We start from the raw sequence: 18,302 nt of genomic DNA on the forward strand, positions 1-18,302 counted from the left end.
TCTTTTCTTTTCTTTTCTTTTCTTTTCTTTTCTTTTCTTTTCTTTTCATCCAAGTGGCTGCCACAGCCAATGACCTCCTAATGCTTCTTGAGAGAAAATATCTCCAATCAGAAATTCACCAAAATGTGGTAAACTTGTCTTACGAGAATCAGTCCAACTTCTACAGCAGTTTTTGATTTTGGTAATTCAGTGTTTGCATCTAAAAAGTGTTTTCCATGGGAAATTCCTAACTACCACTAGCCAGACATCTGGAATATTACTTAGAGGCATTTGTATCTGAAATGAGTGCTAAACCGTGAGAATCAGAGCAGTGACCTTAAACCTAACCCCACAGTCCAGCTGCACATCCTGTGGCCACAAATCTCATGTAGGAACTAAGTCTTGAAACCATCGCCAATATTCCATGTGTATGTACTTACATTAAGAGGTGCAGGTGAAGAAATTATCTGCTCCTTGTGAGGCACTGGGACAAAATTATGAGCTACAAACAGCCATCAAAGCAAGGTTCTGTCTGCCTTAGCAAACAGGCTATATCACTGAATTACAGAAACACATGGGTTAAACCCAAATTCTGTGAATAAGAAAGAATTGTGAAAATGTAGTAGTCACTCTGAATTAATAAACAATGGAAAAGTCCACACAGTGCCCCGGGTACACACCCTGGCTTTTACGAGTGTGATTTATTTTTGCCATGGAGACAAGAGTAGACAGAATAAGGCTTTCTGCTTTCTGCTCTCCCATTCTCCTGGGAGAACACTGTCAGAGAAAGCATCGCATGAGAAGAATGCCCAAGTCCAAAGACAAATCTTCTTCCAGCAATCATCACATTATTAATTAGCTCATCACTAATCACCACTCATCTTTCAGGTCTTCCTCCCAGCAGTCAGAAGAAGAGCATATTCATAGCCTTCTAATTAATTAAATTTGGGCTTACATCTCGTTGCCAATGCTAATATCAAGCTTCTGTACCCTGCAATTTTATGCACAGCAGGCAGATCCTCATGTTGTGCAGGATCAAACCCTGGAAGCTTTGGAAGCCTACCTTTACCAGCTACCAGGATTTCACTCTGGTACCCAATGAAAACAAGAAATGCATGCTATCTGAAACAATAACCAACCCTCTGGACAACATCCCTCTTCCCAGAATAAACAGCTAACAAAATTTCCAGACCAACATGATAAAATCCCTTCCAAAGAATAAAAGTTGAAAATAGTGGGTGTGGCTTTAGTAATAATGATAAAGATTATTATTAAATCAGACAAAAGGAAGCACTTGAGTAAAAATGATTGGAGGGCCGAGGAAGGTTTGAATTTTCCCTTAAGGCAGCCTAACAAAACCTACAATTTCCCAGAAGCCTACAGAGATGTGCTGTAATTCAGATCTGCTCCTCTCACTTTGCTTTTCCAAAGGAAGGTATGGCATCAGGAATGCTCCTCAAGTCCGAGGAACTGACTTTGGATCATCATCTCTCAAGCACTCTCTCAAGAAAAAGCACCAAGATTTTCCTTGAGACATGCAGCTCTGAAGGACAACCAAAGGAGACACACTGCCCAGATGTTGGTAAGCCTGTCAAACTAAACACCTTTGTGTGGACTTGTTCACCAATTTTTAGTCAAAATCTCTCTGAATTAATGTCTTTATTTTGTGGAACTGTTTTGGATTTTTTTCTTTTAACACAATCAAATTTCTTATTTGCAGTTATCCATCCTGAAGTGGGGCATTCTATTCCTCCCCAGGGCTGATTCAGGCATTGGGTACAAGGCAAAGTTGCTAGGAGACAGCAGACGGAGCTAGAAGCATCACCGCAAGCACAGCTCCTCACACTGCTGATGGGAACGCCTGCATCAGCAGTCATCCTTTCAACAACTTAAAACAAAACAGACAGCCTGTTACTGCTTACATAAAGATGCACATTCGGCGAGGACCACTGCATTGCTATAACGCTCACATGCCACAGTCTAAATTAAAACAAGGCAAGACACACTGATTACATTTACTGATGTACTCTCCTTCACATTACGTTTGGGAATGGCTGCTTTGTTTAGAAACTAATAAAAAGCATGCATTCAAGCAAACCACAGCATTTTCATTCGACTTGTGTTCAAGCCCAACTGCCTTATTACCATAATGCAAGAGGGGATAATTAAGGAGTAGGCAGAAGAAGCTACAGGCGCTAAGATTCATTGCCCATTACCATGTGTCATGTCTCACCATGGACATGAGCCATTACAACACACAGAGCCTTTTTTCCTCTTCAGTATGCTTACTCAGAGCCACACCTCACGCTTATTAATATTTACCACTTAGCATGCAAAGATTAGAGGCTGATAAGAATCAGACTTTCACTGTTCTAGTCATCACGAACGGGTATTTAATTAGACAACACATCAGAACTAATGCAGCGATATGGCTGTAAAGTCTGATGGCTTAGGCTTGCTGCAGAAATGTTTCACTTGCAAAACAGTCACCTGCTCTGTCCATACAGGAAGCTAAAATATAGAAGGCCTGATATCATCTAAAATGTGAATGGGAAGCCCGTGACCAAACAAGATTTGAAACATGTCAGTTCAGCTCCCTTCTCTGGCATTATCCATACTCCTGCAATCTCGTTAGCTCTCAGAGGTAAGGGTATTTGTCACGCTTATCTGACAAATATTCATTCAAATATTTTATTATGAAGTAACCACTGAAAGTATGTCAGATGAACACAGAATAAAATAGCTATATTTTCTCCATTTACAGAGTAAGAGTAACAAGTTTTGATGCATTTGCCTACACTGCCAGAATTCAAAATTAGATGAGGTTAATCCCACCCTTGATATGAAATGCTCCCTCAGCTGTGCTGCCTTTCCTTCGCTGGCTGATAGATAAAAGACAGGCTTTGTGTTGAGAGCATTAGTACCAGCCTGCATTGTTTGAGTGCAGCTCATAAATCCAATAAGAAAACAGGTTTGATAATGCACATTTGAAAGTTACAAGCTGCAAATACATCAAGCACCGTATCTTGATAACAAAGCATTATGCCGAGGACCGGTCTATGTGCCCTGTAATCCCAACTGAATATAGGGTCTCATCTACCTTACCTGAAAGTTAATTAATCCAGTTGAAACCAATTTCAGCTGGAAAACCTCCTGCACTACTCTACTTGGATTATGTCATCACTAGCAGGTAAGAAAACAGAAAACTGAGTTTTCTGACTGAAGTGTTTACAGGCCTAGTTCTCCCAGTATTGTTAACAAAACTTTGAAAGATGCATGACATTTTTGAGCTGCAGTGGAACATCTTCCAAAACATGTATGAATTACCATGATAAGGCCTAATCTTCTTCATGTTTTAGACAGAAATACCTGTGCACAACAAATCTACATAACTGCAGTTAATTTCAGCAGCTTCATGTAAACCATTCATTTGTCCTCAGTGTGTTCCCAGTTCTGTATCTGTTCATGACCTCGCTATGACCACCTTCATGCACTGAAAAAAGAAGCTGACAGTCTTTGAGAATAACCCCTCGGGAAAACATCATTAGCCAAAACCAGGTATGATCTGCCAGCTCAGACCGTTTAACAACAAACTGCAAAGGAAGCCTTTCTTGCCTTCGGGATGCACACTGCCTGAATAATTGGGCAGGACTTAAAAAGGGATGCCTCTGATAATATATTATGGGTTTAAACACATTAAATGAGATACATATTGTGACCTTTACTTCTAAAGGTCTACGCTCTGGACAATTCTTCTTACAGCATCATCTCTAGCTATTAAAATTAATATACTTCCACTTTATCTAAAGAGATAGAGTATGATAAATATTGAACATTCAAGTAATGCTCACTTAAATGCAGAAGGCAATTTTAAATCAATATTTTCAAACTACAGTCATAGGGCACTACGTTTAATTAGTGGCACAGAAGCAAAATCAAATCAGAGCTTCCTGACTAAAAAGCATTTTGCTGAAAGGGTATATAACCAGTTCTACACGTAGTGTGTGAGCCAAAAGCCCTTCCTTTTACTAAGGCCCTTAAATTAATGGGATTTTGCCTCAAATAGAAGTAAGAAAATATTGTACAGGGACCTGGAGCTTCCATTGCTTACATGAGAGCAATCAGTCCATTTTCTGTTACAAATATTTATTTCAGAAAGAGGAGACTGCTACAGCACTGACAACAGGACTTGTGCAGACTGCTATAATATAGCCCCCTCTCTCTTTCTGTCAAGATTTTTCATTACTGTGCAAATCACATTTCATTGGAGTTGCTATAAGGAGTGCAGGCACAGGGTCTCCATTCTGGTAAGCATTTCTTCTGCCTTTGGCAGCTGCACACTACAGTGCCCTCAGCAGCATGCCATGCGCTCTGATCCACAGGGTGAGACCAGGGATATAAAACAGACATGCCTCATGCACCTTGCCACCATCCTGAGGTCCATCACTGCTTTCTAGTCAGGTAGTCTAGGTATCGCTCTAAGGAGCAGGCTCTTCAGAACGTGCAGAATGAATACTGATAACTGTAAACCCAGACAATAACTTTCATTTGATTGCCTGCTAATACTAAAAATCCGATCCTTAATTCCCACTTATGTAGTATAGTCTTTTTCATTCCATCATTTACTTTTTCTCCCTGACTTTCTGAGTCTATTTCTGAGGTTGTCAGTGTCACTCAGGAAGATGTCAATAAGCTGCTATCACAGGGGTGATCACTTCAAGCAGTACAAAAAGCAAACATTTGAATTCAGTCCCGAGATGACAACAAAATATATTCATCAAAGTAATTTAGAAAATATATGTATTCCATAAACTATAATCATGAAGTCAGAGATGTCTAATTGAGTAATCGTCAAATAAAAAGCACTGCATATCATAATTACAGTTGGGTTTCCCCAGAGCTGAAATCTCTGCAAGCAAGACAACCCAGAAACATGTGTAACTTAAGTCTGCCTAAAAGACATTGCCTTCTGCAATAAAGAGCCATCTTCAGTGTGCGTCACTGCCAATCGCACCCTACAAAGCTGGCGGTAATTTCTGAACTCTATTTCCAGTGCTGATCTGCAATAGCTTCAATAAGACTATGTCTCTGGAAGAGAAATCCACTGCAAACACCAAGGAGATGTTAGCATGCTTGCTTCTTTTTCGAAGACGCTTTCAAAACAGAGTAACCATGTGGTAACAGTCAGCCAGTTAACAGAAATCAAAATTCAAGTCACTGTGGTGTCATTTATTATATAAAGTGGCTGGGAATAATTTCCTCTTATTCAATCAATGCTTGTAAGCCAGATTCTAGGGGGAGGAATCACAACACTGTTGTTTACTCCTGAGATCAGAGGGACTCTTATATTTAGGAATTATGTTTTGAAAACTTGTCTCAGAGGAATGAAGGCCACAGCTGATCCCGGCAAAAAAAGGTTTGGGTATGAGGATAACTGCTCTCTGATTTCAAGCTCTCCAACATCCAAACACTGATATAGGATATTCAACCTGAGAAAACAAAAGCTACTTTTAGCATTCTGTATTCAACACATTTGGCAATGACTCAAGGAATGTAAATTTGTAATACAAATTTCTGATAAGAATTAGAGTCAAAATGTGGTCAAAATACTGTGCTTGTTTTGTCACGCACACCAACAGGACCAGTTCAAAGTAACCACATTACAATACATTACAGTTCCTCATTGAGAAGTCATGCCACTTCACATCTTCTAGTTTGCACAGTGTACTTCATGAATGTTCATGAATATATGAAATATTTTGTGGAAATGCCTTATAGCAAAGGATATGAAACAATTAGACTCTTATTAATGGCATGGAGCCGAATCCATTTTTATAAACATGTAGGGGATCTGTAAACTTCAGGTGGATGATGTACGTGATGTATTTGTTAGTAAAAATCTGTGGCACGATGAGCACCTTCAAAGCTTTGTACATAAGAAACTAATAAAAAAAAGAGATCACTCCATGCTACGCAGCATTGGCTGGAAGTTAATCATGCCAATTTGATTTAGGAGTAATGCATCCACATTTAGCTGCAATGATAACTGACATAACTACTAAGAAGACTACACATTCTTTGCCATTTGTAGGAGGGTTCATCTGACAGTGAAGAAGCTTACAATGTAAATACCCAAATTTAGGTTAGGTCTACAAAATTCCCATACAGACAACTGAAGAAAAAAAAAAAAACACATTTTGAGGGTGTGATTCACCTCACCCCTGTGCAGATACATAAACTAGGACAAATTAGAGCTGACTTCTGTAAAAGCCCTTATTCCTATAGTTTTACAGGGTATATACACAGGAGAGATGAATCCTTAAAATCAAATCAACACTGGAATTCAACAGCATTCGGATAATGTCTCAGATGTTGCATTTGAATTCTAGGTGGTCCTACGTGGAGCCAGAAATTGGATTCAATCTTCCTTGTGGTTTCCTTCCACCTGAGGTTATTTTATGATTCTATGCCTCTATATACTTTCTTAAGCGTAAATTAGCAGTCTCAGTACAAAGGCAACAATAAAAGGCTTTTTGTCACTCTGGTTGGTATCACTGGTCCTCCTGCCTTGAAGTCACACTTAAAACTGAAAACAGGATAATTAACATCCACTGAGGACCTTCTCAGCACCTCTATTTTCAATATAAGTTATAACAAACTGACAGTTTTTCTTCTGAATTCAAAAGGAAACTCATTAGGACTTTTTGAATATATGCAGCTGTTCCTAGCATTTTCTTCTTTACAAGCATCTTTCTCATGCATTGTCTTTATGGTCTTTCTTTTATAGGTTTTCTTACAAAGTCACTGAAATGATAATTTTTCTTAAAAAAAAAAAAAAAAAAGTAGTAATGAAAACATTCACTGTGACTTTAAGAGTAAAACAAACATTTAAAATTTCCCTATGATTGCAAGAATTATTTATAGAGTATAAAGATAGAAAGGATCTGGAAGGCAGATCTCCAGCATGTGACGGTGAAGCTAGACTGTATTGATCATCTATATTCACTGAAAAAATAGAGAACTTATCAAACAACCTGGAAAAACTATTTTGTACTGTGTTAGTGAACACCAATCTGAAACAGTTCTGAATCAAAACTGAAAACCAAAAACATCTTCTGGTATCTTCAGAAAATATTTGTCTTCTAATGCTAATTCTGAGTTCAATAAAAGACTTTGTGAAGCTTTTACAAAATTATTCTTCAGTATCCATAATCCAAGGTACTTTCATGGAAAGTTAGGCTTTTAAATAAGTGGCCATTTTATGGTAAATAAATAGATATTTCACAATTTTAAAGAAAAATTTCATCAGAAGCATGAGTACCAAAAAATACAAATATTTCATCCTTATATTTTCATTTGAATATTGTGTTGCTATATTTCCTGGAGTTTTTAGATTAGCTGTCCATGCTCTCCTTCTTGGGCATGGCAACACATCTGGATTAAATCTCTCTTGATTCACCACATACAAAGACTTCAAGAAATATAATTCAAGGTATCATTTAGTAGAGATGAGTTTGAACTCAAGAATATATAATTTTACTACTCAAGGATCATCACAGATTTATTATTTTTTCAAAACCATTTATTTTCTGACAGGTTTTAAAACCAAAGAGTTGTTTTAGAAATTCATAACACAATCCCCTCCCAGAAAAAGAGAAAAATAATAATAATCCATGTTTTCAAGCCTCCCTTTTTAGCACATAAAAGGAATCACAGTTTGCAAAGTGTAATTCAACCAAGATGTAAATCCTATGGGAACTCTGTCCAGCCTTCTCATCTAGCTACATATGACTTTTGTTATTGGCTTTAGACAGAGTTGAATAATTGTTCTAAATAATCTCCCCATTTTCTTTGAAAATAAAAAGAACAATTTAACCAAAACCAGGAGTGAGTAAAATGAAGGCAATATGTAAACTGAGCCTTGCATAGGAAAGACATGTATCTATCCCCATGGACTCTGTTTCCTGCTGAATTTCCATTTTGTACCTAAATGTTATCCACGTCACGTGTCAGTGGCTACAAGGTTGTTGTAAGACCAAAAGATGCAGAATGGCAGAGAGAACCTTCAAAAAAGTACAAAAGGACACACTTTCCACCTCCTGCTGCCTCCTGTACCAGTCTAGGAAAAAGAACTGGTGGTGCGTGGGAAGGAAGAACAGTGTCACCAAGAGCCAGCAGTCCCCACACCATTGTATTCAGGTCAACAACTTTTTGGAAAAAAAGATGTGCCCCTTAGAGCCACAGAACTATCTGAGTGCATCTATAGCAGAGCTGAAGTTCTGGAGCCTACTTCTGAAATGAAGTTTTTAAATGCCATTCCATGTGTTAGCTTGCAGCATGGCACAGTCCTGGAGCACGTGAATCATCTCCTTCTCACACTAACTGAACTGGAAGTCTCTAGCAGTGCACCTAGTGCCACAAATAGACTTTCAATGCATATAACAAAGTGACAGCTAACACAAAGCAGACCCCCACACCAGCAAAATGTGCATTATGTGGATGTTAAGTTATGTGCTGCGCTTAAAAAACTAGGCACGAATGTTGATGGGGACCACTGAAATATATAAAGTCATATCTTGCAGTAATTTTTAATTCTTGCAGTAGACTTCTACTGACAGAATATAGTGGAGTTAATCAGGCCGATGTACCACTGATGAACTGAGAAGAAAGAGCAAATGATTTACCTTAATAGGGCTCCCATCTGGAGTGAGAACCTCTTCTGATAGCTCCATCATCTTAAGTGCCATCAAGGCAATGGCTTTAGCGTGGCTAAGGCTTTTCTTGTGGAGCCCTGCTGCGACGCAGTACGCATCACCTATTGTTTCCACCTGCAGCAATCAGACAAATCAAATGTTAAAGTAAGATAATGAGAAGAGATAACTACCATTAGTTATCTGCAATTAAATAGCATTGCTTAAAAACATGTGAGCAAAACATCCATAAAATAAGCAGATAGACAGCAGAGCATAATTAACTTAAGTTTGCAAACAGGTGCAGTCAAAATCTGACATGTGATGGCATAGCGGTTTGTCAATATTACAACCAAAGAAGATCACTACATCTAAAACAATGTATGCCATCAGCTGAGATATGACATTTTCCCACAGCAGTAATGAAGAAAACTCTATTATCGTAAGTGAGAAATTGCTTGCAGCTTTGGCACTATCTTGGTTGAGTTTGCTGTTTGGTAAGAGCAGTTCTACATGATTATAATTCATAATTATTATCTGCTCTGCTAGAAAAGTACATTAAGAAGAGAATTAGAAGAAGCAAAATGTCACCATAAAAAACAGTGAAGAGTCTATGACTGCTCATTAGGAGGCAGCTCATCCTGGTATAGGGGAGAATTTAAAAATAGATGTTACTGCTACAGACTTTTGACTGCATCTGTCTCTGTTATTTTCAAATGAGAAACGTTGCCTCTCTCTCTTCAGCACAGGCTGAGAGTGAACTCCCTGCCTTCAGGCATCAAGTGCAGCAGGCGGTTCCCTCTGGTCTTTTCAGACAGGACTTCTTTATCTCTCATCCTTTATTTTCTTTAAAGAAAGCTGTCCCTCAGGAGGAAGCAGGAGCAAAAGAAATTACGAAAGCCCTCTGGCTCTGGTTGAAGGCAGCACTGAAGCCCTTGAGTTTTGCAGTTTTATTGACAGCATTGTGATTTCTAGTCTGCCTACGCTCACATCTGCATCATATTCTGCACAAAGCCCATTAACACATGCCCAAGCAGACTAAGCCCTCAAGGCTTCTTGCTAATCCAACTTGGCTTTCACCCTGCACCCAACACTACAGGAATGGCAGAAAAAAGCTTCATCAAAAGTTGGCATGAGAAGAGAGAAGATATTGAGCAAGGAGTTATTCAACAAAAAAATACAGATGATTCTTCTTTCTGCATGGACTCTGCCAATAGTGGACCTTCTTAGATTAATTTTCAGTGCAGAGAAACAGAATTAAAGTAATTGCCTCAAAAAGTAAGCATTATATGTAAACATATCCAGAGCAGGAATCTAGAACAGCAGTATGAGCAAATGCCTCCCACCATCAGACATGAAGAAGCTGTTACTAGCCCATTGCCAAGCTCAACTCTTTAGGATTTCCTGGTGATTGTACAGGAGGATACACAGCAATGACTTGGGGTTTCTTGTGAGCTGACGATGAACAGATGGTCAAAAGTTTTCAGCTACAGAAGGAAGAATTTCTAGCCATTAACTGACATCCTGACCTACTGTTATCTGTTCTTCAATTATTGCTGATTTAGGCTCACTTGTGTCTGTTTCACTGAGTTTTTCATTTGCTGGGGACTAATATATAGCTCAAACAGAAAAGAAAGAAGGTTGAATTAAGATGTCAAAATTATTTCAATTTATAAAAATATGATATATAATTTTTATGTTCAATTAACAATAAAAGAAGCTAGGAATCATCACAGCTACTTACACAGCTACACAAAAGCCTTCTCTAACTCTTTCTGTAATTCCTTGAAAATTTTTTGAAAACGTCCAAAAGATTTTCAGTCAGGCCCACAGCAAACCAGAGATTAATGTTCATAATTAATTGATGTAGTTGTATGTACTCTATAATTCAGAATCTGTTTCTTGATAAATATCCTCAGACTGCTAAACACTGTAGAGTGACAATAAGTAAGACTCCCTGCAGATACAGTATGTCTACTACAGGCATGAACAGTACTTTTTATAGAGGTTGAGCTCTACAGTAATTGTCCTGCAGTCACTTACTTACTCTTAATTTGAATGGATTTTAGTTGGAATATGATTTCCAGACGGAAGAGAAGCCCAGAAGACAGAATATAATATCTGAAGTATGGTAACTGGAGAACAGAGGTTAATAAACTACCTCTGGAGCAACACCAGCAGGTTTCTTCTAAGTACAAGGAGCTACAGTTTCTGCTCTGCTACTTAACTGAAAAAATGGAATGATGTCCCCCTGGTATAACACTGGGGTGCTAATTCAGTGGCAGTTCAGAACAGAATGTGCAGCACTCTTCCTCATAAATAAATGAATATGCACAAGGAATTCCTCATACGAACTACTATAAGTAATGAAGGAACTGGAGTGTCACACTTCATTTCACAAAATTATGCTCACAGTGGAGGGGAAAAGATCATTTTTTAAGTGAAACTTGTAATGGCAAGTATAAGATTTTCATCTAAAATGTTCAGGAACCCTAACACTCTAAGGAAACTTACTAGCACAATTTGGAAAGAAAATGCCCATAAAAATGTACAAATGATCATTAAACAGAATTTGTTGCCATCATGATGTTAAATTCCTACAGCAATAGCAAAAATTAAATCCACTGAAAGAAGCACCTGGTAGGAGAAATGGCTGTGGTTGTAGGTTTCCTGTGAAAGCATAATAGATAATTTGGGTTAAAACTGTTACAGCAGAGTGGTGGTTGTCGATCTTTTATGTATAGAGCTGAAAGTTCAATGCGTGTGTGTTCGTTTCTTATGGGTTAACTAATGCATCAAGAAAACTTCTTGAGTAAGATTAAAAGATTAAAACTAAATTTCCACAAAAGAATGGGCATTAAAATTAAAAACATAACCTGCTTTGCTTCATGAAGCACGTTTACTTTTGCAGTTTGTCCATTATAGATCCATTGTATTCCCTAAAAGTACATGTGTACTATTGTTCCTATCTCCTTAACACTCAATAGGCTGTGCAGGTATTTATTATTTCACTCACAAAGATTATGATATTTAGTGCCTCTTTGCCCTAAAGTAATCTGTTCCAGTGTCTCTACAGACTGTTAAACTCACTTTAGCAAAAATAAATACATAAATAAATTGGAAATAAAAAGTTGGCTTTCTTTCACTTTTATAGATAAACAGAGTTAAGTAAGTACTGTCTTTAATTCAAAGTGTCATCCAGAAATAAAAGCCTGAAATGCAGGTTGTACTAGTGATCTTATTTCAAGTTGCCTGTTCCACTGACACAAAATTAACTGCTATTGCAGCACTTCTCAAGCCAAATCCAATCAAGGGACATTCTGTATCTTCTTTATATATATATATATATATATATATATATATATATATATAATGTGTGTGTGTGTATGCACAGAAATAAAATACTTTTTTTTTTTTTCTCACAAGACAATGGCAAAAAAAGATTACTGCTCAACAAAGAATGAAAATCTACAGGATACACCTGGATATCTCTATGAGCAGCCTGTGCCAGTGTCTCATTGATCTTTGAGTAAAGAATTTCTTCCTAACATCTAATCTAAATCTCCCTTCTCTTTGTTTAAAACCATTCCTTCTTTGTCCTATCACTGTATCTGTATATCTCTATCTACCTGCTGACTTTGAAACTTGAGGTATATTTACAGCAAACTATTTTTTTTCTAGTGGATGACAGTCAATACCTCACTAGATGGTCTGAAAACTCAATCTAGCTTTCGTCTTTAGATAGTACTTATGCTGACTGGACCAGAACCAATCCACTCAACTGAAAGTATTCCTTAAAATATCACAGAAAATGTCCACCAACACCCACTAAGGCAAGAGCTTGCTCATTTTTCCCACTTGCTTCCTCTTACTTTGATATTGGTAATGAGAAAAAAGGCCTGTGTAAGAGGTCATCCAGGAGCGTTATGGTCTTCCCTAATCTTAGACCCAGGGCCACAAGGTATTTGAGAATATGCCAGGTTCGAACAGAATAAACATAGGTATTCCCTTTCAGTCCTCGATTTCTCATTCTCCACCTATAGAATAATAGATATTTTTTCAAATTCAGTTAAGTTCCTACATAAATCAAATCCTGCTGTCTCACCTGTTTCTGTTAATCATCAAAAGTATTTCTTTCTTTTTAAGTATGTGTTCAGAATCACAGCAACCTTAAGTTGGCGGTAAACTTGAAATATTGAACAGCTTCTCTCTACTCCACAGCATTTAAAGCATATACTATCTTTGGCTGAAGGGTAGCTTACTTCTAAACAGTTTATCACTTATGAGCAGTCAGCCAATGGCTGGAAAGTCTCTTACTGCTGGGAGATATTCTATAAAGTCTCACTGTGTAACAGTGAAATAATGACAAACAGCAGTTGCTATGATAGTTTCTTCTTTAGGAGTTTCAGAATGAAAATACGTAAATAAGCAGCATGGAAAGAGATAATGGCCTGGATGATTGTAATTTCATTCTCTTCCCCTTCCTCCTTTGACTTTTCTCAACAACAACAACAAAAAAATTCTGCTGGTTTGCGTGTGATTTTTCTCTCCACATAAAAGAGGATAGATAATATTCCATCTTAAAATATTGGCTTGTCATTTCACTTCTCTTCCAGGCATATTTCCACGCTCCCCCCACATAAAGGCATATTGTTCAAGGTGCATCCATAAAGTACATAATCCTTGTATTTCAGGCAATAAATCTCAAAATGAAAGGCTAAAAAGAAGTCTGCCAAATGTACTGACATTTCATAAGTAGCTATTCTAAGGGTCTTTTGTACTTCTTCAAGTTCCCACATTTGGATGTGGCACCCTGGCATTTAGATAATTGAGGTTATAGTTGCCACTGCTTTTTCCCCCTTTTACTGTATATTTTAATTTCAGACTGAAAAATTTGCTATACAAATTGCAATGGAAAAAAATGAAGGTGAAAATTATTACCACTTTCTGTTATCTTCATGATGTAACATATAAACTGCTTAAAGAGTCATTATAGTAATGGTAAAATATTTTTTAAAATGGCAATAATGAAATCTGCTGGGTTTTCTTTTATTTTCTGATTTGTAACCTCCTGGGAAGGGGAGTGGAGGGAAGGAAAAGAGGAGGGGAGGGGAGGGGACCAGCAGGTGAGTGTCTGCCAGAATGTCAGCCTATATCTTCCCTTAATGACTGTGAGTGAAACTGACACCTCAGTCTCCTTGGTTGATGCAATGTTGTTTATATATCTCTTCGTAACTAAAATTAATACCCTTGAATACTCCATTGCCTCTTAGTCAATCCCAGACATTACTGCCTGTCCCCATGGGACTATGCAGTACAGAGCTCTTTGAACAGAGATCATCATTTCCATTTGCAAAACTCATGGAAAGTCAGGCCTTGAACTAATCAGTAATCTAAGGCACCTTATTGAGGGACAGCACAATGCTTGGTGTTGATGGGAATTACTCCAGTACCAATATGACATAAAGCAATGAAATTGGGAAAGAAGTAATTCTGGATTTATGCTGATTACATGACAGAAATTAAAATGTAGTAAACCTCATTTTAATCTATCAAAATACACTCCATGCATTAAGGAATATGGCATGATACTAAAGAATATCACATGATTAAATAGCCACAACCTCAAATTATATGAAAAGAAAGAAGCAACATACCTAGCACATAGGCTACAAGTATATAAGGTGGAGACTATCCGGTGAGTTTGGCTCATCTAACCAAAGACATCTATAATGTGGTTCTTACGAGATATTCATTCCCAGTTCTGTTTATATTGAATGGACAGAAATGGTAATTCTAGCAGTTGCTGTGCTAACCACCTCACATCTATGTGATGAACCTCGTATGAAAAAAGTTTCATGCTCATCCTGTAATACTGTACTTTTACTTTATTTAATGTGAGTCTAGGTGAACAATTATTTCCTGCAAATAGCATATTTTCATATTCTCTGTCCCAGAATCGTGTAAGAGAAGGTTCTAACAAGACCATGGGAAGAGGAAGAAGAGAAAATGAAACATGGAAGGCCATGGAAGGCTGAATTTTAGGAGTAGAACAGGTCAAGTTTTGGGAAACTGAACAGGCTTTCAATAAAGCTGGTACCTAGAAATAAAGATAAATAAGCGGTAACAAAGCTAATCCCTAGAAAGATAGATGAACAATTGGAAAACCTTCATATGATCCATACTTTAGGCTCCTTTGCACTCAAAGATAAATCTAGAATCTAGGCTTGGAACAGAATTTATTGGAGAATAGGAAGCTTAATTGATTCCTATGATTACATTAAAAAAAAAAAAAAAAAAAAAAAAAAAAGACTTTAAGCTTATTAATCTGTTTTGAAGACCTGAAAGTAATTTCTCAATATAGAAATTTGGAAAGTCATGATATGTTCCTGGATGTCTCTTAGTCAGATTAAGCTCCGTGCACACTTCTGCTCCTGTACTTATTGGAGTACACCCTTGCTTTCTGCACACTTAGGCTGCATTCCCATGGGATTACATAAATATATAAGAAGGTTGTTTCTTAAGTCTCTTTTCAGCATGGTGCCAGGATTCAGGGTAGGAATGCACCTGGAAGTGGAAGATGGGAAGTGTTCTCAGGTACTGCATGTGTTACCCTTTTTAGCTATATTTCTTTCCAACTGCAAAACTGAAGCACAAAATACCTCAAAACAGTGTATTTATTTTATTAAAGCTAAAATATTTTTTGCCTAAAGGAATACAGCAAAATTCAACCTTAAGAAGAAATTCTTGCATTTGACTCTATAAAAACATTCAAAGTAATTACTACCTCCCATGGGGTTTTCTTTCATCTGTTTTCCGCCCTAAGTTGTAGAGCCGAAGACTTAGGGAAAAGCTAAGGTATATGGAACGTGGTGCTCTAAAATTGTCATTTGGACACCATTATTCCTGTCCATTATTTCTAATTCAGCCACAAATAAAATACCTTCTTAATTGGTATAGGACAAAGGCTGAAGAATAGGGAGATGTCTCCATTTATATTGTCAGTAGTCTCAGTACTCACTATAGGCAGCAATTTATTTAATATCTGTATTCTACTTCAAGACGATATTGAAATCTCCTGTAATTTCTTCTACCCATCTCCTTCTGAATACATCTCTGCAAATCACTAATAACTTCACAATATCGTAATTCGGGATGAGAATAATACCCTGCTTCAGTGACACAGAATAAAGCCTCTAATTTAAGCTATTCAATTATAAATTTTCTATAGTCAATGAAAAGAAAAAAAAATGTCCATGGCATGATTTACTCTATCGTGAAGTCTGGAAACACCATTTTTCTACCCTACAGGAGGACTCATATCTCAACATCTTCACTTAATTTACTGAGTGAAGAGGCTGGAGCTGTGAGTGCTCTGCTGGGAGAAGAGGAGGCTCAGTAGAATCTCTTCAGTGTCTATTAATACCTGAAGGGAGAGAGCAAAGAGAATGGAGCCAGGCTCTGCTTAGTGGTGCCCACTGCCATGACAAGAGTCAATAGGCACAAACTGGAACATGACAATTTCCTTCTGAACACCAGAAAACACTTCTGTGCTGTGCAAGTGATGGAGGGCTGGCACAGGCTGCCCAAAGGCTGTGGAGTTTCATCCTTGGAAATCTCCCAGAAGCAATGTGGATGTGGTCCTGGGGATGTGGTCCCGAGGATGCTGCTCCAGGTGTCCCTGCTTGAACAGGGCTTGGGCCAGAGGTCCCTTGAAACCTCAAGCATTCTGTGAAAATGTGATTCTGTGACCCTGAGGTAATTTCCAGACCTACTTTTTTATGTCTATATATTAAAGGCAGAACACTTATCTTTTTCTAAGCATCCAAAACTCGTTTTCTTTATGTTGTGTGAACTGAAATTAAAGTTTAGTCCTATTTGTATTTTCAAGTATCCTCTATATCATTGCACAGAAAAGCTTTGAAATACAGTTGAATCATGAGATGCTGTGAAGTTTAAAAATGTTGATTAGCTTAAAGTACTTAGGGCTGGTTTTAGTTGTTAGTCATTTTGGCTTTTGGCTTTTTTTCCAGAAATGAATTCTACATGTTGGATACAGCATTATTTATAAATCCATCAATTCTTTGGGATACTTTAAAAAAGGAATTTTTGTATTTTTTTAATTTTTTTAAGCTTTCAGCAATTTAAAAATAGGATTTGGGAATAATCTCATTTAGTTTCAATCTCAGTGTTTGAATCTCTTATTTTCTGCTCTGAACTTCAAAAATTAACTCCCAAGCAATAAACAATTGTGCTTCATCTTCAAGGTAACCCTCAATGCTTTTATGATGCTGAATTCCACTTTCAGAAATAGTTTAGTGTATGGAAATCCCCTCCCACATGAAAAGTGAATTCCAAGTATCAACGAAGTTCAGAAATCTCTGGTAAAGCTAAGTATCTTACTACAAATCCCTGCTCCTTCCCTAGAGCCTAATTATGAAGCAATTGTTCTTACCAGACCTGAGGGCATTTTATTTTTAGCGAGTTTAATGACGCCACATGCTTGCAAATTCGCGTGCATTTTACAAGAGTTTTATTCCAACTTCTTTCTACAGCATCTACTTAGCATCTTAAAAATAATCTTTCAGTATCCATTCTTTCACCTACACATTTATTCAGTGTGCTGTTTTTCTTATTAAAAGAAAACAGACAAACAGTTCCTGCTGTGTAGAACTAATACCCAGCATTTTAAAAGTTGTTTTTTCCTCATTAGTTACAATAGAGACATGCTAGAAGACTTACAGTTTACATTAGGCCAACATCAGGTTTGCACACATCAGTCATGGAAAACATAAGGCGTAGTATATAAACAATTTAACTCTTTTGTTGGTCAGAGTCAAACGGTAAAAATCTCATTGAATGTTTATGATGAATAGAATCTGGTTAGCATTCTGCCTTATGTGAGGTATTTGCAAAGTCAAAATAAAGAACTGTCTAATAAAATAAGCACACATTAAAATAAATAAGTTTCACAGAAGAAGCACACTTAAGTTCAATGTGACAAGCCTTGTCCTCAGGGAAGGTCTTAGTTTATTGCAGCTACCTCTGGTAGTATGCTCTAGACCTGAGACAATGCTGGTCTTTGAAATGGAAATATCTTAGACTGATGGAACGTGAAATCAATATTCTCCAGTCTTTCAGGGAGACTAAAAGGGAAAAACATGTCACAAGCAAACAAAGTGCTCAAGTATGAATGATGTTTTTTAAAAAAACCTAGCATCAGGGAGCCCTGCGTGCTGCAATGAGGTATGCTCTTGGACAGAAGTCTTTTTCAGCCACTATAACTGGACTTTCTTTTTGGTATGGAGAAGGGAGCACTAAAGAAGAATAAACTTCTGGGTCGTACCCAAACAAAAAGTCAGGAGGTAGCCAGGATTCACAATCAAACTGAGATCTTGGGAAGCACTCCCACAACCTGCAGGTTGGACATAGGCTCAATGCTCCCAGACAACATGAAAGATATGGAATGAGACACATAAATGTGCACTTCTCAGGCAAGACAATAATGGAAGAAGGAAGTAGAAAAAAAAAAGACAGAAGTAAACCTATAGAAGCATGGTATTCATGAAGAAGAAATCATATACAGAAGCAGAAGCCCTGGATTCTTTAAAGAATTCTTGAGTGATTAATTGC

The 18,302-nt window shown here is 37.5% G+C and overlaps 1 protein-coding gene across 2 annotated transcripts in view; it reads right to left on the reverse strand.

Moving 5' to 3' along the window:
• GUCY1A2 (guanylate cyclase 1 soluble subunit alpha 2) overlaps positions 1-18,302 on the reverse strand; it is a 144,698-nt gene that overhangs the window by 47,557 nt on the left and 78,839 nt on the right. Inside the window, exons 6-7 of one of the 2 annotated variants that reach the window (XM_042866875.1) lie at positions 8,664-8,807; positions 31-83 (exon numbers count right to left, since the gene is read on the reverse strand). In XM_042866875.1, the coding sequence (XP_042722809.1) occupies positions 78-83; positions 8,664-8,807 (150 nt within the window). In that variant the 3' untranslated portion in view covers positions 31-77. Of the gene's footprint in view, positions 1-30; positions 84-8,663; positions 8,808-18,302 lie in introns of those variants that run through there. The other variant, XM_042866872.1, reaches the window with a different exon arrangement.

This window comes from Lagopus leucura, unplaced genomic scaffold (genome assembly GCF_019238085.1).
Source record: "Lagopus leucura isolate 7727_CA_CO unplaced genomic scaffold, USGS_WTPT01 Super-Scaffold_100001, whole genome shotgun sequence".
NCBI lineage: Eukaryota > Metazoa > Chordata > Aves > Galliformes > Phasianidae > Lagopus > Lagopus leucura.